Here is a 21,496-nt window from a genome sequence, read left to right as displayed (position 1 = left end):
AAAGCATGTGAAGCAAAGAGTTTAAATCCTGGTGTCCTGTGAAGATGAATGAAGAAATGTTCTACTTACATGCGTTTTATAAGACAGTGGATGATGAAGAATCACATACTATAACATGAACAGCAGCAGCACCAAGGGAACATGAGTCTCAACCAGAACTATTTTTAACATGTGAAGTTTATTTATGTTACCTGTATAATTAAATGTTTTTTAAAAGGCAGAAGAAATAGTCATAGAGACAGAATCCAGTCAAGCATAAGGCAGATAAGCCCCATTATGATATGCTCAATCGTATCTGCATTAAGAGCTACCTATTCTAGGGGCACCTGGGTGGCTCGGTCAGTTAAGCAACCAACTCTTGGTCTCAGCTCAGGTCTTGATCTCAGGGTCAAGAGTTTGAGCCCCACAGTGGGCTTCGTGAAAAAAAGAGAGAGCGGGAACTGCCTATCATAATAATAACCATATACAAGGAAAGCTTGATGTAAAGGAAGCCAGAAAGGAAAATGGTATAGCCCAAGTTCATGTGTATGTGGTATTTGCTTTCAAAGAAATGGTCCCATATAAACTGGTAAAGCTACCACTATTTTTAACATAATGTTCTATTCACGTCGCCATTCAAAATGAGAGACCACTAACTACCGCCAGCACAATGTTTTCCTCTGGGGACTGAGGAGAAGCGGCCGGTTGGTTAAGAACTCTGACGACTGTACATTCACTCCCATCTTTAGTCAGCCTCTCGGCAGACCAGTGACAACAGAACCGTCCCTTTAGTGCCCTGGAGTGTCTTCCTACTTGCCTAATGGGAAACAGACTTTGAAGAATTGAAGACATACTATAGTTTAGTTCAGAAGATGTTTTTGTTCTGTTTTTGTTTGTTTGTTGGTTTTTTTTTTCCAAATACCCTTTGGTAACTTCTAAGAGGTATTATGGGATTATGGGTTTGTTGGGTTTCCATACAGCCTAAAAGTTAAACTGTTTTTCGAGTCAAACTGGGTACACGGAACGAGTACCGGGTAAGTGTGTTGAGAATGTATATGATGGGGAAGGGGTAAGAAATCAGATGAGGGGGAGAACTGTAAGCAAATATGAAAAGAAAATTCTATACTAAGAAAGTCAGGAAAATTAAATTCTGTCCTGGAGAGCTGTGAGACAGGCTCTCCTCACCCACTCATCTGAACACATTAGCTCTAACATTTGATATCCGAATTGTCAATGGCTAGTGGTTACCTACGTTGAAAAGTCTACAACAACGCCATGCCGTTGACCTTTCTGCAATGTCATAGTCGGTGCTGTCTAATCGGGCAGCCATGAGCCACATGTGGCTACGGGGCACTTAAAACATGATTAGGGCAACCACAGGAATGAATTTTTAATTTTATTTCATCTTAATTAATTTTTTTAAGATTTTATTTACTCATTTGACAAAGAGAGAGAGCACAAGCAATGGAAGCAGCAGGCAGAGGGAGAGGGAAAAGCAGACTCCCCGCTGAGCAGGGAGCCCCACATGGGAATCAACCCCAAGACCCTGAGATGATGACCTGAGCCGAAGGCAGACACTCAACCGACACTCAGCGCCCCTAATCTTAATTGATTAAAATGTAAATAGCCACATGTAGCAAGTGGCTACTGGATTGGACAGTGCAAGGTCTAGGATACAGGCCTGTAGTTAATTTCACTTGTCATCCGGTTAATGTCACTCTGCTGGACCAGAAACTCCATGAAGCTAGCACTGGGCTGATCTTATTTGCCTCTGTATCCTGGAACAGGGCCTGGCAGACTGTGCACACTTGATAAACACCACTGACTGATCAGATTTTCACAGAGGCAAATCAAAAAGGAAGCACCTTTCCTAGAAGGATTATGCATCGAAAGATGCTCGTGAACACCCGAGTCTTACTTATTTTTAAGATTTTATTTATTTATTTGACAGAGAAATCACAAATAGGCAGAGGTGGGCAAAGAGAGAGGGGGGGAAGCAGGCTCCCTGCTGAGCAGAGAGCCCAATGCAGGGCTCGATCCCAGGACCCTGAGATCATGACCTGAGCCAAAGGCAGATGCTTTAATCCACTGAGCCACCCAGGCGCCCCCGAGTCTTACTTTAAAACCCACTGCCAAATTGTCTAGCTAACCCAGGCTTTCCCCACTTTAATTTCCTTCTATACTTTTCTCACACAAAAGAAAGCAGTATTTCTCAACACAGGATGACATAATCAGTATTATTTTTTTATTAAAAACATTCTATTATTTCATGATTTCATTATTCACACTTCTAAACCATTATATATTCCTTTTATACTTCCCTAGAAAATACTTCAAGCTCACTTATAACCCCTAGCTGATATTCCATGAACTGAACAGGAGACACCCGGAGGCAGATTGGTTAAAATGGTCTATAAACATCTTTCTGCCTGCTCTGCTTACAAAACAGAGGACATGCTTACAAACAAAGCCTATCAACACACACATCCCCACCTACACATACATATGTATACATATCCACGCACACATGCATGCACACTACTGAGTCTCCAATTATCAGGTCCTTTATTACACAATCTACCTACCACCTTCTACTCTTTTTTTTTTATTTTTAAAGATTTTATTTATTTATTTGACAGACAGAAATCACAAGTAGGCAGAGAGGCAGGTAGAGAGAGGGGGGGAGGCAGGCTCCCCGCTGAGCAGAGAGCCCGATGCGGGGCTCGATCCCAGGATCCTGGGATCATGACCTGAGCTGAAGGCAGAGGCTTAACCCACTGAGCCACCCAGGCGCCCACCACCTTCTACTCTTAAAGCCATGTAGTTATGGAGGTCAGAAAGAACTGGATTGGATTAGAATTGTAGCTCTTTTGGGCTCTAGATAGGCACTCTTGGGGAAATTACTTAATCCCCCTGTGCTTCCCTTTCTAAGTCTGTTGAAGGGACTGGACGGTTCACCAGCTATGAAAGCATCTGGAAGACCACCAAGTGCACAGCAGGTGAGCTGTGTTTGCTGACGAGTCACTTACTTCCTCTGTTTCATGGGACTTCTTTCCATTCTAACAATCAAGCCAAAGCAAAGAAGTAAAAGGAGCAATGCTTACAATCTTCCCAAAGATGGGTTAGCATGGGTTATCTCCTGATTTAAAGCGAGCAGGACCTGGGACGCCTGGGTGGCTCAGTCAGCTAATCATCTGCCTTCGGCTCAGGTCATGATCCCAGGGTCCTGGGATCGAGCCTCCTGTCAGGCTCCCTGCTCAGTGGGGAGTCTCCCTCTCCCTCTGCCCCCCACTCATGCTTTCTATCTCAAATAAATAAAAAAAAACTTAAAAAAAAAAAAAAAAAAAAAAAAGCAGATTCAAGGGCAGGGCTCCTGATCAGGGATTGAAGAAACAAAGGAAAATGATATGTCACAATCTTAAGGAAATGGGAGAAGAACTCATTCAAAAAAGACATTTCTGATATATGATAAAGATCCAACCAGAGGCCTGTGGAAATGACTCGACTCCGTCTCTCTCTGTACAACCACAATAGTTTATTTTGTCTATAACTGGTTAAAATCTGTCGTCCGCCGACTGCCTTCGGCTCAGGTCATGATCCTGGAGTCCCGGGATCGAGTCCCGCATCGGGCTCCCAGCTCCACGGAGAGTCTGCTTCTCTCTCTGACCTTCTCCTCGCTCATGCTCTCTCTCACTGTCTCTCTCTCAAATAAAAAAAAAAAAAAAAAAAAAAAATCTGTCGTCCGCTTATCTTTAAAGTATTAGAGATCACAAGACCCCTTGTTCTTCCACCTCCAAACCGCACATCTGGTAAACCTGATTCCTAGCGCCTTTGACTATTGGAGAGTTTCTTCAACACGCAGACAGCATTTATCAACAAAACTGCGGTAAGCAACAGCTTCAACAGTCTGTATGAAGTATCCCTAGGTATACAGCAACAAAGGACTCCTTTAAAGAGGTAGCCTCTGCATTTTGATTCTAGACCCCCTGGCAGGGAAGTACCGCAGTGAGGATCCCAGGGAATAACATCAACAGGCAAGAGGGAAGGTCATGGGAGTCGAGCATACCTCCGCCTCCTGCAGGGTCCCGTGGTTCAGGCACACCGTGTCAGGGCAAGCAATGGGAGACCCACAGCCTTCTCGGATTGCCAGCTGCAGGTACTGTTTCAAGCACTAGAAGGTAAGAAGGAAAAAGACAATTACCCATTGCCTCACAGTAGCACAAAGGTTACACACCACCCTCGCCTGCCCTTCCTTCACTGGCAGTCCTGGGGCTCTTGTGTTAGGGGAAACCGAGGGAGACCAAAGTTATCACAAGTGTGAGCACTAAGACCCTTGGGAAAGTAAGCAAGACAGGTGATTAATTACGTATGACCTCTTCCTAAGAATATGAGTTTATGCAAGGCAACAAGTCAAATTCCCATATGCTCACACTTTTCATCCAACATGGATATGGGAAAGAAGAAACCCTCGTTTACCCTGATGGCAAATGCCTTCTTTACTCTCTCTTTTTTTAACTTATGTGACTTCCCAGTTCCATTTTTACCTAGTGGTCCTCTCCCTCAAAGCTCGCTCAAAAGTAGAACTCTGACTCTCATGCTGATTTAGCCAAACAGAATCAAAATACAGCTGACTCTTGAACAACATGGGTTTGAACTCTGTGGGTCCACTTACATGCACTTTTTTTTTAATAAATACAGTGCTACAAGTATATTTTCTTTAATGATTTTCTTAACATTTTCTACAGCTTCCTTTATTATAAGAATACAGTATATAATACATATACAGAATATGTATTAATCAACTATTTATGTTATCAGTAAGGCTTCTGGTCAACAGTAGGCTATGAGTAGTTAAGTTTTGGCTCAGTTGGTTAAGTGTCTGCCTTCCACTCAGGTCATGACTCCGGAGTCCCAGGATCATGCCCTGAGTTGGGCTCCCTGTCCAACCGGGAGTCTGCTTCTCCCTTTCCCTCTGCTCCTCCCCTCTGCTCATGCTCTCTCTTGCTCACTCAGTCTCTCAAATAAATAAAATCTTAAAAAAAAAAAAAAAGAAAGAAATCCCAGAAGTGGACTCCTCAGTTTCTACTAATTTGCTCATAATTGGAGCTCTTTTCTGTATGCATGATGAAAACAAGTCAAGAACACATGTTTGAGGACACCCCAAAAATACATAAGCCGGTCAATGAACTAACAACCCTTATAAAGTTATGATTCTTTACAACTGGGTTCAAATTCTTCAAACTTATGCATTTATGTATCAACCTGCTACATTAATAATATTGCTGTTGCACCAACCTTTTATAAAAACTTTACTATTAAATAAATTCTATGGTCAGAATACAGATACCATAATCGTGAACCTATTTCTTTGTTCTTTGTGGGGTTTTTCTGTTTTTTTGGAAGATTTTATTTATTTATTTGAGAGAAGAGACACAGAGACAGCAAACATGAGGGGGAGTAGTACAGAAGGAGAAGCAGACTCCCCCACTGAGCAGGGAGCTGGATGTGGGGCTCGATCCTGGGACCCTGAGATCCTGACCTGAGCTGAAGACAGATGCTTAATGACTGAGCCACCCAGGTGCTCCCATCTTTATTTTTCCCCGTCTGAAAATAAAACTAATATCACAATGCATTATTTCAGGAAACTAATCCTGTATTTAGCTGATCAAAATTACTCTTACAGTGGACTCCGGAAGCAATGACTAGAGCAAAGCATTTAAACCAGATTTGTATTTCTTCACATGCTTCACAATTCCCTTCTTCAAGGAGTCCATTTTCCCCCTATGCCATTCATCACCATTCATCATCAAAAAATGAGAAAGTAACCCAAATACCCAAAACAGAAGAACACGTAAATAAATGATGCTCAATTCATACAACGGCTCGCTGAGGAATCATGAAAAATATTTTCAAATGATGTTTAAACACATGGGGAAAGTGCTCCTGGGTCCGTATGGAGAATAAAAGGTATCCGGGAACAGGGCTCCTCTCGCAGAACTCTTCCTACCATCAACTGCACTCTGGGTGCTGTATTTTAGCTCTTATTTTCTTATTTTCTCTTATTTCTTTTCTTCTTTTCTTATTTTCTCTTATTTTCTCTCTTATTTTCTCAGACATGGTCTCCTGCGCTAAGAATGGGAAGCAGGAGAGAGCCGCATCAGGAAATGTAGGGAAGAATTTCTGCACACACGCAGCACTCGAGAGGACCAGCAGAGCTGGCGCACAGAATGGAGTGTCACACCCAGGGACAAATGAAAAAATGATGTGAAGGCTTGTCCACCCGGCTCTGATCTGCGGACCTCTTGGCCCTCCGTCCGCCACACAGATGCTAATGTGACCACTTCGGTCTCCCCAGCTGCCACTTGAAATTTAAACCGAAAGACTCTAAAAATGTATGGTCCCCAGGTTCAAGGGGAAGGTATCCAGGAAAACAAAGTGAACGGAGCAATGAACATCTATCAGAATATCTGGGCTCCGGCCGTGGAGCCAGGCTAGCAGGCGATGATGGGAAAGTGACTTAGACTGTGCCCCAGACCAGCTTCCCTTCACCGAAACACCAGAAATGATAACATCTGTTGGGGCATCTGGGGGGCTCAGTGGGTTAAGCCTCTGCTTTCGGCTCAGGTCATGATCTCAGGGTCCTGGAATCGAGCCCCACATTGGGCTCTCTGCTGAACGGGGAGCCTGCTTCCCCCCTCTCTCTCTCTGCCTCTCTGCCTCCTTGTGATCTCTGTCAAATAAATAAAATATTTTTTAAAAAATGATAATATCGGTTATGGTTACCTCAAAGAATTCAAAACACATGCACATACAAAACACAAACCTGAAATTCTGTATACGGGAACCCTTTGAAAAAGTCACAGACTGCAGAATTATTTTTACTCCGCTTCGCGTGATCTTGGACTTTCTATCAAGAACTTCATGGGGAAATGTTAATTCTCTGACCTTCTGAGATTATCCTTTCTCTACCCCCTTCCGAGAACCAGTGAAGCTGCTATGATCCAGAAACATCATAAACAGGACAGATATTTGCAACAGAACAGCACACATGCCTCCATTCAAGCCTCCCTTTAAAACAATTTGCATCTCTAGAAAAAGCTTAGGGTCAAATAGAAACCAAAAAGAAAGACTGTGTGAGTCTTTACAGAAGACTCAGAAAAAAAAAATTATTTCAACTTCTTTTGCAAACTTGTAAAGTTGAAATCTAAGCTTTCCCAAGAGTTTATCATAGATGTTCAGACTTTATTTATTTGTCAGAGAGAGAGAGAGAGCACGAGCAGGGGGAGCAGCAGGCAGGAGAAGCAGGCTTCCCACTGCGCAAGGAGCCTGATGGGGGACTCAATCCCAGGACCCTGGAATCAGGACCTGAGGCAGAGTCAGTCACTTAACCACCGAGCCACACAGGGGCCTCTGCTCTCTTTTTTTTTTTTTTTTAAGATTTTATTTATTTATTTGACAGAGAGATCACAAGTAGGCAGAGAGACAGGCAGAGAGAGGGGGGAAGCAGGCTCCTCGATGAGCAGACAGCCCAACCCGGGGCTCGATCCCAGGACCCTGAGATCATGACCTGAGCCGAAGGCAGAGGCCCAAACCACTGAGCCACCCAGGTGCCCCTCTGTTCTCTTTGTTAATGTAGTTTACACGACCCATGATTTTAGGAGAGAAGTTAGAGCTGCATACACGGACTACGGGGCATAAATGTGTGTGTGTGTGTGTGTGTGTGTATGTGTGTGTGTGTGTGTTAATAATTCTAAGAAACACTGGTTCAAGATAGAGATGTGCAGCACGGGTGACCGAGTATGGGGAGACCTGGGCACTTGCCGCTCCAGCCTGTGAGCGAGCATTTCTAGTCGGAGGCTACGAGGAACAAGAACCAGCCCTGGCTATTGCTTCTTGTTGAATTTTCAAGCACATTTTGTTCGTTCTAAGTCTCCCATCAGCTTTCACGAAGAATGTAATCTCGAGCCCTGCATCTCTTCCCCAGCACTTCCGGATGAAGCAGAAGAGAAGCAAAAGCATTCACAGGAACGCTCTGGCAAAGCAAACCTAGGTAGATGCTTAACAATTCTGGAAGAAAACGGCGTCTAGATTGTAAATAGAAACAGAAAGGGAAAAAAAAAAAAAAACCTACCATCACTTCATCACATTAAAAAACCTGCATTCCAGGCAGGCCCTCTCTGCTCTGCTGTCCGGCCCGCCACTCCCTTGCCGCGTCTTTGGTAAATGCCTACCTCCTCTCTTCCGCTCTGGGTGAGTTCTTTCACCCCATCCGGTCACCCCACACTTGCTGGCCCTCCTGGGAACCTCTGCCGTGCCGGGGCCTGGCCTCCTCCCAGCTTCTCCGGGAATCTCCTGGGACTTTCCCGGGGTGCACCAGACGCACTCCAGTGCTCCGTGGGGGATCTGAGGACCTCAGGCCAGGAGGGTGAGGGAGTCCCCCTCGGGCCCTTCGGAGAAATCCCCCACTCCCTTCCCTTGCACGCTCCGCCCTTGGCCGTGACTGTCTAACCCTAGTGCTTCCCAGGCAACTGAAGGTCTCTGGCCAGGGCGGCTCCCCAGTGTGGTCTGAAGGTCAGACCGTCCCTGCTTGCGACAGTGAAGGACACATTCTCTCTGCTCTCCTACCGCCCCTCCCTGAGATCCCCAGCCGGCGGCTCAGCTGGCAGGGGCAGCTCATCTGAGGCATTTCTGCACGTGTGGAGGACTCACGGCAGCTCTCAGCCACCTTGCTTCTTTTGGGCCCCCACTCTCCCCATCTCCCATGGGTCTGGCCACCATCCTGATCTACAGGCAGAATACCACTCCTGCACGTCGGGGTGAGTCCAACCACCCCACTGAAGGATGACGAGGCAACAAGGATACCAGCCCCTGCCCTTGTCAGCGGGCCCCCTCCCCCAGCCCCTGCCCTTGTCAGCGGGCCCCCTCCCCCAGCCCCTGCCCTTCTCAGCGGGTCCCCTCCCACTGTGCCCCATGGGTCTGGCCACCACGCAGGTTCACTTAAATCTCCAATCAGCACGTGAGTCTAATACCAAGCTCTGGTCTGTAACCGCACAGAATCCCTGATGGACCAACAGGTTTGAGTGGGGACAGGGTGTCCGCCCCCTACTGAAGACGACACCTCCGTCCAAATGCCAAAGATGTGTCATTGCCAATCTGTCCGTGGGGAACATACAGGCTGCTTTGAGGCAACAGGCTTGAGCAGTGGAAACCAAAGTAAGGGGAAAGGGCCCATGGGGACCACCGGGCTGAATGCAAACAGTCCGTTAAGGCTCCTTAAGGGACACACTTCAAAACAGCCATAGGCTCTAGCTGACCAGTGGCTACTGACAACAGGGCACAGGAACCAAAAAAGTAAAATCCACTATGTTCCCATGCCTTCTCACTTCCCCCCTTCACTAGAACCCCCCACACTGTCTCCTGACAGTCTCTCCTTTGCTATCCTGCCCACCACTCCCTTGTAATGCAGTCAATAAACGTCTGTCTCCTTAAAAACCAAAATTACAGGATGCCTGGGTGGCTCAGTGGCGATCCTGGGATCGAGCCTGTTTCCTCCTCTCTCTCTGCCTGCCTCTCTGCCTTCTTGTGATCTCTGTCAAATAAATAAAATCTTTTTTAAAAAATTTACATTCCATTAAATATTAGCATTAAACAGATGCCTAAATATCCAATTTTCATAACAGCTAACGAATTCTAAGGGAAATGTTCTAAACACAAGTTTTTGAAAATCCTGATAACCCAAAAAAGAAAACTTTTTCCCTTTTAAATAGTCAACATACCACTTAATCTGTATGGTAGAACATAGAAACATTTTTAGGCCACAAAGCATCATGTATAATATAATAAGGATTGTTCTCTCCCCCAAATCCTGTCCTCATCCTGCATTTATTTTTTTTTCTTTCTTCCTTAGAGAGAGAGAGAGAGAGAGATCACAAGCAGGAAGAACAGCAGGTGGGGATGGGGGGGGCGTAGGGAAGCAGGCTCCCCGCTGAGCAGGGAGCCCGATGCAGGACTCGATCCCAGGACCCTGAGATCACGACCTGAGCTGAAGGCAGAGGCTTAACCCACTGAGCCACCCAGGTGCCTCTCGCCCTGCATTTTCTATCTCTGTGAATAGGACATTTCCATCCATCTGGCTGCACAACCCAGGAATGTATGGATCATCTAGGACACCACTTTCTCGTACCCTGTATCCAATAAATACTCACTAGGTGTCTTCCCCTGGCCGTCTAACCAAGCCCTCGATACTTAACAGAGCCTTTGAATCCACCTTCCCCCACATACCAGCTTCCCCACATCCCCAGTCTTCCCCATCTCAGTAAATGGAACCAATTACCCAGTTACTCGGCCAAAACAAAAACAAAGACATCCTTGATTCCTCTTTTCCTCAAACTCTACAACCAAAACATGTCCCCACACTGAACGTTTCTCATCACTCCTGCTGCAAACTCAAGTCCCGGTCACCCCTTCCGGAGACCTCTGCAATAGCTTTCTTCATGGTCTCTACTCTATCCAGTAGTCAAGGCACTCTTCATACCTCTTTCTAAAATACAAATCCCATTTTATTCTCCTGCCCCAAACCCGCCAATGAATGCACGTCTCATTTAGATGGCCTCGCCAACTCCTTATCACGGCTCGCGTGGCCCTACTTGTTCGGACTCCTGGCTGCTGCTCTGAGCTCCTTTCTACCACACTCCCCCTCTACTCCGGGGCTCTGAACCTGCTCGCTGTCTCCTCTATGTATCACGCTTGCTCCTGAACAAGGCCTTCTTTCTTGTTGGTGCCCTTTCCTCCCCCTGGAATGTCCTTCCTCCCAGAGGGCTCAATCTCACGTCATTGAGGAGTGTCATGTCTGCAGACAAGCCTTCACTGGCTAAAAAGAACAACGTTCCCTCCCCTATCAGGCCTCCTTACCCTGCTTTGTATTTCTTCATAGCACTTTCTATTATCTAATGTTAGTTACTTGTGTATTATCTTGTTGCCCCACTAGAAATTCAGCTATTAGTACAGAGACGTGGTCTTATTCTCTGATGGATTCCAGAAAAACATGTAGAAGGTACTACAAAACACATTACTGGGTGACTGACTTAATAAATTCAAAGTCCTATCCATCCCATGTCCTAAGTACTGATTAGGTCCATTGGCTTCTATCCATCTCCTCTGTCCCACCCTTAGACCCCTTTCCATTACCTCTTACCCGGCTTCTGCCTTGGTCCCTACACTAATCTTCCTGTATCTGTTTTTGCCTCTTTCTAATTAATTCTCCACACTGCTGGCAGAAGGAACTTTAATAAAATCTAAATCTGATCCCTTCTGCCATCCGCTTAAAACCCTTCCAAGACTGTAAACACTCGTTATGTCTCCTTTATACACTTATTACAACTAGGACTTAAAAATTAGGTGGATAGAGGGGCGCCTGGGTTGTTCAGTTGATTAAGCATCTGACTCAATTTCAGCTTAGGTCATGATCTCAGGGTCTCGGGGATCAAGCGAGCCTCATGTTGGGCTCCGTGGTGGATGTGGAGCCTGTTTAAGGTTCTCTCTCTTTGGGGCACCTGGGTGGCTCAGTCGTTAAGCATCTGCCTTCGGCTCAGGTCATGATCCTGGGATCCTGGGATGGAGCCCCACATAAGGGTCCCCGCTCAGCGGGGAGTCTGCTTCTCTCTCTCTGACTTCCCCTGCTTGTGTTCCCTTTCTCTCTGTCTCTCTCTCTCTGTCAAATAAATAAATAAAATCCTTAAAAAACAATTTAAAAAAAAAGATTCTCTCTCTCCTTCTGCCCCTCCCCAGATCTTGAGGGTGCATGCGCACTCTCGCTCTCTCGCTATAAAATTAGGTGTATATAATTATGTAACCCCCACCAAAGTCTCACTCTCTACACTCAGTCCACCTGTCGACATTACCAGAAATTTCAACCTTTAGATTTCTTTGATTAAAACCTTGTCTCTAGAATAATCTGTCACCCTTCACCAATAATTAGGACAGGAGGATAGTCAGATGAGGCAGTAGCTTCCTGGCAGAGAGCAGAGCCTTGAAGAAAAGGACAGGAGACAGGTATGTTTCTATGGACAAGAAACACTGGAAACTACGGGACACTAATGGGAAAGGCTGCCATGATATTATGATTTGTAATAAGAAATACAAATACATTCTTCTTATTTCCAGCACAGAGCATCTAAAATCCTTGGAATTTCCTAAGTGATAGTAAAGATAAGAAGTGTCTTTTGTTATGCTAAGGAGACTTTGGGACTGCTCCTATGTCACGTGGGGGTTGGTTGCCAGAAGTACCAACTCTGGGCGTGGAGAGCTGGAACTTTTAGTCCTACCCATTGACCTCCAGGGAGCAGAGAGAGCCTGGAGGTTACATCAGGGGCCACTGGTGACTGACTCACTCATACCTACGGAATGAAACCTCCATAAAAACCCAAAAGTCTGAGTTCAGAGTGCTTACTGGTTGATGAAAAATGGAGATTTGGTAACAGTGTTATACTTTGGAGGACTTGGAAGATCCATGCTCTTTCCCCACACCTTGTCCTATGCATGTCTTCCCTTTGGCTGTTCCTGAGTTACAGCATTTTATAATAAACCAACAATCTAGTAAGTAAAGTGCTTCTCTGAGTTCTCAGAGCTGCTCTAGCGCAGTAACCGAAGCCAAGGAAGAGGTCATGGGAACGTATGATTTACAGCCCGCTGATCAAAAGTGCAGTTAACAACCTGGGCTTGTGACTGGCATGCAAAGTTGGAAGACTTCTTTGATCCAGACTTGCTTGGATAAATGTCTATTCCAATCCTTTGCCCATTTTTAATTGAGTTATTTGTGTTTTTATTATTGAGTTATAGGACTTTTTTGTACATTCTGCAGGTGTCCTGTAACAGATATTATTTGCAAATATTTTATCCCATTCTGTGAGTTTTTTCACTTTCCTGAGGAGGTCCATTGTAAAGGTTTTTAATTTTGATGAGGTCTAATTTTTTTTCTTCTGTTCATGTTTTGCCGAATCCAAGGTCATGAAGTTTTTTTCTATTTCCCATATTTTCTTCAAAGAGACAGGCAGAAGCCTTTTTTTTTTTTTAAGATTTTATTTATTTATTTGACAGACAGAGGTTATAAGTAGGCAGAGAGGCAGGCAGAGAGAGAGAAGAGACAGCAGGCTCCCCGCTGAGCAGAGAGCCCAATGCGGGGCTTGATCCCAGGACCCTGGGATCATGACCTGAGCTGAAGGCAGAGGCTTTAACCCACTGAGCCACCCAGGTGCCCCCAGGCAGAAGCCTTTTGAGTTAATGTTCGTCCACGGTATGAGGAAACAGTCCAACTTCATTCTTTTGCAAATGGTATCCAGTGGTCCCAGCACTATTTATCGAAAAATTATTCTTTCTCCCTTTGAACTGCCTTGGCACCCTTGATGGAAATCAACTGACAATGAACATGAGAATTTATTTCTGAAACTGTCAATTCTATTCCCTCGAGCTAACTATCTATCCTTTCGACAGTGTGACATAGTTCTATTATAGCACTATAGGAAGTTTGAGGACCAGAAGTCAGTTCTCCAACTTTGTTCTTCTTTCATAAGATAGTTTGGGCTATCTGATTTCCCTCAATTTCCCATATGAATTTTAGGGCAAGTTTGTCAATTTGCACCAAGAAGATATTTGGGATGTTGATAGGATTTATATCTGTAGATCCATTTTACGGCCATCTTACAGTATAGGCGTACCTTGTGCTTTGTACTTACAGAGAGTACATTTTTACAAAGAGAAGGTTTGTGGCAACCTGACATCCAGCCAGTCTATCGGCACCAAGTTTCCAACAGCATTTGCTCACTTCATGTCTCTGCGTCATACCTTGGTAATTCTCGCCATATTTCAAATCTTTTCATTATATATTATATGTGTTACAGTGATCTGTCGATAATTGTGACTCATGAAAAGCTCAGAGGATGGTTAGCATCTTTTACCAATAAAAAATTTTGTAACAGTGTGCATATTTTGGGGGGACATTATGCTACTGCACACCTAAAAGATTATAGTATAAGAATACAGTGTAAACAGGGGTGCCTGGGTGGCTCAGTGTGTTAAAGCCTCTGCCTTCAGCTCAGGTTACAGTCCCAGAGTCCTGGGATTGAGCCCCACATCAGGCTCTCTGCTCAGTGAGGAGTCTGCTTCCTGCCACCCCCCCCACCTGCCTCTCTGCCTACTTGTGATCTCTGTCCATTAAATAAATAAATAAAATCTTTAAAAAGAAAAAAAAAAAAGGGTATAGTGTAAACATAACTTTTATATGCACTGGGAAATGAGAGAATTCATTCGGCTTGCTTTATTGTGGTATTTACTTTATTGAGTTAAGTCTGGAACTGAATTCCCAATATCTCCTCAGTGTGCCTATATTGATCCATGAATACTGAGTGTCTTTCCATTTAGTCTTCTTGAATCTCTTTCAACAATGTTCTGTAGTTTTCAGAGTATAAGTTTTGTGCTTCTTTTGTTAAATTCATTCCTGAATATGTTATTCCTTTTGAAATTATTGCTAATAATTGTTGTTTTAATGTACCATTATTGTATTTTCCTTTGCTGGTGCATAGAAGTACAATTAATTTCTGTATACTGATGCTACATTCTGCAGTCCTGTTACGCGGCATCAGTGTTTTTAAACTCTGTGATTCCAGGGGTGCCTGGGTGGCTCAGTGGGTAAAAGCCTCTGCCTTGGGCTCAGGTCATGATCTCAGAGTCCTGGGATCGAGCCCCACATCGGGCTCTCTGCTCGGCAGGGAGCCTGCTTCCTCCTCTCTCTCTCTCTGCCTGCCTCTCTGCCTACTTGTGATCTCTGTCTGCCAGATAAATAAATAAAATCTTTAAAAAAAAAATAAATTAAAAAAAAAAAAGACTGTGATTCCAGTCTGCAACGAAGTTCAAGAACCTCTAGTTCAATACAATCCATGCCCTCAAGTCTCATCAAGGAAGATCTGTCCACCATCACTGCCCTAAGTTATTCTGTAATACTCAGAAGTATGATCTCCACAGGAAGGAAGGACTCCTTTCTAACCAACATCTCCATAGAGAATGCATGCATTTAGCTAGTTGCAGAAGAAACAGTAAAGGAAGCCTAAGAAGGAAGTCTTCTACGTAAAAGTGAAAGCTCTGATTGAGATCCTTTAAATACTTAACCCCAAAGAGTGCTGCTACTGTTTTTAGAAAAGGGAACTAAGATCCGCCTTGTAAGTTTGAGAATAGTCACTCAATACAGGAGATTAAATCTGGCCCCCAATCGGAAGCACCTCCAGTTCCCACCAAGCAAGAGCGATCAAATGCTTCTACCTTTGTCTCAGGTGATCATGAAACACCTACATTAAGAGACTCAGTGACGTATGTAATAGCTCTGAAGAGAAACCCCTGGAAATGCAGCAGAGGGATCCAGTCCTCACCTCAAAGGGAATCAATCGGGCTGGACTGGGAGCCCCTTTCAATCAGAGCAGGGAGCAGGCCGCAGCCATGAGCCTGGGAAGGATCTGCTTTCAACACCCGTAATTCAAGAACTCTCCCACTGACCTTTCAGAGGCTCTCCCTTTTATCCCAGCAGGGCTGCCTTTCTTAACAGAGAGGGCCCCAGTTCTCAGGCTAGTTCCAAAGAGAACCTTGTGTGCCAGGTGCTTACAACACAGTATACCCAGAAAAGCAACCAATGGTTCCAAGAGAAAGAAAATAAGGCTTGCCAAGTTTACATCCTTCCATTTCCTCCAAAGAAACATTAGACCTCAGAACTGCCAGCCCTCAGCTGGCCCCAAGGCCCTCACCAACAGGCCCAGGATAGACAGTGAGAATAAGCACAGCCCAGATTAGGCATCAGGAGATTCTGCTGAACTCATTTATCACTTTCTTCAACCCCCTTCTGTGCACCTAAAGAGTCCCTATTTGAACTCTTAGGCAGCCTTTCTGACTCTCCCGGAATGCACAGAAGGAAACAAACCCCAAACTAACAAAGCCCTTCAGCCACAATGTAGGCCTATGCAAGGTAGCTACATAAAATGTAACCAATCAACCCATCCCAGTAAACACAGTGAGGAGTGCAGTCCGTTCATTCTACGAGAGAAGGCGCGGGGAGCATCCACGCATTCTCTCCATACAAAGGACAGACACATGATGAGGCAAGCACACTCAACGTTTGATGTTGGAATCCAGGAAGGGGGAGGTATATAGATACTCATTGCTAAAATTCTCTCACCTTTGTTGTATGTTTGAACAGTTCCCTAACAAACCGTTGTACAAATTCTTAAGCTAAAAAGAAAAAAATTTACACCATTCACCAGATCTCAGATTTTATTGTTCCTTAAAGCAAGAATCATCTATGGTAAATGAAAAAAAAGAATCATCTATGTTGTATTTTATATAATACCCCAATATCTGTATTGTATTTAAGCCAGAGTTTGAATAAATTCTACTGGAATAAAATCTTCTTAATGAAAATTAATGGCAGCAACATTAGTGATTATCTAAATTTTTGAAATTTTCAAGAATATTTACATTGTATAAATGAGACAAGCTAACTCATCATCAATTATATATATATATATATTTTTACAGGATATAACCTACAAAGCCAGCATGCAAAATAGGTCACATCAATGACCCAGAAGTTAAACAATAGTGATGCTGTTAGTTTCTTCAAGAGGATATTTTTTCTCTGGATAGACTACTAATTAGGAAGTATAGCACAGACATAAGCCTTAAGCCTGGAGCACCTGGGTGGCTCAGTCCCTTAAGGGTCTGCCTTCAGCTCAGGTCACTATCTCAGGGTCATGGCATTAATGCTCCCTGCTCAGCAAGGAGTCTGCTTCTCCCTCTGCCCCTCCCCCTGCTCATGCTCTCTCTCTCTCTCTCTCTCTCACTCCCTCTCTCTCTCAAATAAATAAATAAAATCTTAAAAAAAAAAAAAAGACATAAGCCTTAAGCAAACTTCCCCCTTGGCTACATTTACAAAAGAGAATTTATTAGATTTTAAAAATGTGAATCTGAAAAAGCTGGACTAACAGTGACTTGGTTGAATGTGAGCCATCTTGTAATCTTCAAAATCGATTTAAATGATTTTATTCAACAAGTCCGCAGCAAAATCAGAATATCTTTCTACTTATAATAGAGATGGTAACAAACTTGCCACTATCTCTCATCTCATAATTTTCCCCCAAGACTCTGTTCTGCAAAAACAGGAATGTTTTCGACATTCCTAAAAAGCTGATTTCTAGAAATCAGGGAGTTTATATCAGTGGTGCTTAGTTTCACTTTAATTGCCCTCATTTGAGTCAGTCTTCCTTTTCTTTCTCTTAGCAGACCCAAAGGGTTACATATCCAAGACTGCTCTTGACTGTCTTGTTAAAATCCAGCCTAGTTACTATCCTTGAATGACCACGTTCCAAATTTTTCTTTAAGTTTTATTTATTTATTTGAGAGAGAGAGAGAGAGAGAGAGCGAGGGTTAGGGGAGGGGCAGAGGGAGAGGGTCTTCAAGCAGACCCCTCACTGAGTGCAGAGCCTGATGTGGGGTTCGATCTCAGGACCCTGCGATCATGACCTGAGCTGAAACCAAGAGCCACCCAGGTGCTCCCAAATATTTTGAGTTAGCGCTGTATTCTAGCAAATTAGACTATTAAGGCAAAGATCATAAGTCAAAGCCATAAGACCAGTTGTTTCAGAAATGGTCAGTGGTCACAAAAGAGACAAAGGGGGCCTGTGTATTTGAAAGCACGTGATAGGGAGCAATTCATAAGTGCTTCACCTCAATAAAGACTGCTCTGCGAGGACCCTAGACCAGGGCAGCATCCCCCACCGCCCCCGGGATGGGCTGAAACTCACATCAGTGGGCTCCACTCCCAGCGTTTCTGATCTAGTAGTGGGACTCCAGACCTCGTCACAGGTTCACAGCGGCTGTCTGGAGGATGATACTTGCAGAACCACTGGTCTGCAACAAAATTCCCTACACAAGTGGCCGGGGAAAGGCGGTCGATGAGAACAAGAATATCTGCCAAACTCCAGTGGTCAGTGTGATGTGTGTCTTAATGTTCTCTCATTTTCTCTTCACAGCCACTCGGAGACGGGTACTGTCATCCTCATTTCACACTCAAGCATGAGAAAATACTGGGATCTTTACAATTGAAAACACTACTTTTTTTCCTTCAGAAGGTTCTCAATGCTGTAAGCTTTAAAGGTCTTCCAAGCCTAGACACCGTTCCATAGGAAGACAATTTGTATATACGTACTACCTAGGAAAAGCAGATATGATAGCTACAAGTGTTTGTTTGTTTTTCCCCATTGCAGTAAGTAAAGGTCTCTGTGCTTTGGAATCCCCAACCATTCATCACCCTCAGCACGCAGGAATCACTTGGAAACAACTCTTCTTGTGAACACCAGTAACTTCCACAAATGTGATGTGCTTTGGACATGGAACAACATCAGTCTTTGAACCTGGAGGTCAGGCCCTGAGCACTGACCTTAGTTTCAACATCTGAATCTACACTAAGTGTGCTGGGAGCTTCCAAGTGTACAAACCAGACGCCTTGAACCTCTCAGCACTTGGTGTCCTCAAACAATGTGCCTGAACTCACACCGTGGAAAGTTCACAGCACGCCGCTCAATCCCTTCGGTCTGGGGCTCTGGCCATAAGTATGTTCAAATTCTATACACTCTGGTCTCTGCAAAACTTTTTGGATTTTTTGGGGGGCGCCTGGGTGGCTCAGTCGGTTAAGCCTCTGCCTTCTGCTCAGGTCATGATCTAAGGTCCTGGGATGGAGCCTCACATTGGGCTCTCTGCCCCGCGGGGTGTCTGCTTCCCCCTCTCCAGCTCCCCCTGCCTGTGTTCCCTCTCTTGCTGTGTCTCTCTCTGTCAACTAAATAAACAAAATCTTAAAAAAAAAAAAAAAAAAACTTTTTGGATTTTTTTTTTTGATCCATTGCTCTTTACATTTTCTATGTTCTAACTAAGCTTTTATATACATGAAAACTAGTTGTCAGTCTTGCATTACATAGGCTCTTGCCAAACTTTAGAAACTACAGGTACAATCGTAAAAACCTAATTATGGGGCTCATTCATTGTCCACACTAACAAATAAAATTAAGGGAGCACATACTACGTCCCAGGCAATATATTATGTATTTCCACAAACATTGCTCTCAACATCCAAACAACCCTATGATTTAGGAATTAAGACAATGGATCTTTAGCAAGGAACTTAATTCTGTACTGGTTTCTTTTTCTTTTTTTTGAGAGCGAGAGCACGCATGAGAGCTGGGGTGGGGAGAAGGGAGGGGCAGAGGGAGAAGGAGAGAGAGAATCTTACGCAGGCTCCATACTCAGCATAGAGCCCAACAAGGGGGTCAGTCCCACAACCCTGAGATCATGACCTGAGCAAAAACCAAGAGTCGGATGCTTAACCCACTGTGCCATCTGGACGCCCCTGCAGAGACAGGCGCCCCTGTCTCTTAATGTGCAAACTGGAGGCTAAGAGTAAATAGAGGGGAGAAAATTGTACTCTTGCATTTTACATATGACATGGCAGGTACTTAAAGGCCTTGCTTGTCCTTTCTTGACTTTTTTTAATAGATGAATAAACTGAGGGTCAAAGACATTGAATAAAAACCTTCCACCCTACATTCATGGGGCTAATAACTCCCAAAGGCTTAACTGAAAGAGTCAAACCCAAAGGACCTCCCCGCTGGGGGTGGGAAAAGCTCCAAAACCACTGAGGCTTTTGGTTAACACAGAGCTTATGTATTTCTGTGGAAATGAGGCACTGACTGGGTCTAGCCTGATCCCAAGAGGTACCACGCCTCTCTGAACTCTCCACCTAACCAACCCCTGATGCACTTAAAAGCCAGAAAACGGAGCTTAAGAGATCGCTGAATTTTCTAGTTTGCAACCTCTTTGTCTTCAACGTGTCTACATTTTTTTTAATTTATACCTTTTGGCATTTTACTTTTTTTTATTAACATATAATGTATTATTAGCCCCAGGGGTACATGTCTGTGAATCGTCAGGCTTACACACTTCATAGCTCTCACCATAGCACCTTCCTTCCCTAATGTCCATAACCCAATGTGTCTACCTTTTTGTAAGTTCCTTTTCCTACATAGTAACTTCTTAATAGGGTACATAAAACTTTTTGTGTGATAATGCATCTCTCCCCAACATCAGGACCAACCGTATACACGCAGTATGTTTTCATTCATTCATGTCTCCAAAATACAGTACGCTTCTCTGGACAGGACCCATTTTTCTAAGTTGGCAGTGCTGTGGATACCAGGGTATTAAAATCAGCTGAAATTGTGCTAACACTGAACACACTGTATTTTTTAAAGATAGACTCATGAGAGGAGTTTGTCTTGCTACAATTTGCTTCCTCTCGGAAAGAGGAAACGTGGATTAAACAAAAAGATATGTTCTTTCCACATCTCAGATTAGAGAACATAAAAAATTTGAAAATGGCCAGAGAGTCAAAGAAGGGGGCTTTTTCCTACACATTTGGTGGGGGCTGTTGGCACAACAGTTTGGGGGCAGGGCAATTCGGCAGCATATCAATATAGAATGCACATACCTTCTTATTAGGCAATTCCACTGCTAGAAATTTTTCTTAAATAGATACAGTTTCACATTTATACAAGTACACAAATTTTTCATTTATAATAGCAAACACCTAAAAAGGAAGGTTTGTCTACATACTCTTACGCAGAAGCGTGTCCACAATACCCTAAGTAAAATTTGTAAAAGTCAAGTTAAAGAAAAATACCTATAAAGACCCCATTTGTCTATTACATGATGTGTATGAATATATACCCAACCCTGTGTTCACATATTTGCAACAGAGGAGGAGTCTGGAAGGCGAACTGATCATAGAGTTGATACCTTAGAAGCTTTTTTGTTTTTGTTTTGTTTTAAAACCAGCATGAGGATACCTGGGTGGCTCTGTCGTTAAGCGACTGCCTTTGGCTCAGGTCATGATCCCGGGGTCCTGGGATCGAGTCCCACTTTGGGCTCCTTACTCAGCGGGGAGCCCGCTTCTCCCTCTGCCTGCCTCTGCCCCTGCCTGTGCTCTCTCTCTGACAAATAAATAAGTACAATCTTTAAAAATAAAGAAAGAGGGGTGCCTGGGTGGCTCAGTGGGTTAAAGCCTCTGCCTTCGGCTCAGGTCATGGTCCCGGGGTCCTGGGATCGAGCCCTGCGTCGGGCTCTCTGCTCAGCAGGGAGCCTGCTTCCTCCTCTCTCTCTGCCTGCCTCTCTGCCTACTTGTGATCTCTATCTGTCAAATAAATAAATAAAATCTTAAAAAAATAATAAAATAAAATAAAATAAAGAAAAAGAAAAGAAAACTAGTATGACGGCACCTGGGCGGCTCAGTTGGTTAAGTGTCTAACTCTTGATTTCTGCTCAGGTCACGATGGCAGGATCATGAGGTCGAGCCCCACACCAGGCTACACACCAGGCATGGAACCTGCTTAGGATCCTTTCTCTCCCTCTCCCTCCCCTTCTGCTCCTCCCCTGC

At 44.2% G+C, this 21,496-nt stretch overlaps 1 protein-coding gene across 1 annotated transcript in view; it reads right to left on the bottom strand.

The window, feature by feature from the left end:
* Nucleotides 1–21,496, bottom strand: part of LOC111156699 (ring finger protein 144B) — a 69,354-nt gene that overhangs the window by 35,053 nt on the left and 12,805 nt on the right. Inside the window, exon 2 of the mRNA XM_022517734.1 lies at nucleotides 4,046–4,150. Coding sequence (XP_022373442.1) covers nucleotides 4,046–4,150 — 105 coding nt within the window. The remainder of the gene's footprint in view (nucleotides 1–4,045; nucleotides 4,151–21,496) is intronic.

Source organism: Enhydra lutris, unplaced genomic scaffold, assembly GCF_002288905.1.
Source record: "Enhydra lutris kenyoni isolate GAN:26980312 unplaced genomic scaffold, ASM228890v2 scaffoldscaffold48, whole genome shotgun sequence".
NCBI lineage: Eukaryota > Metazoa > Chordata > Mammalia > Carnivora > Mustelidae > Enhydra > Enhydra lutris.
Note: the sequence above shows the minus strand (reverse complement) of the source record. Positions and strands in the feature narration are given on the sequence as shown.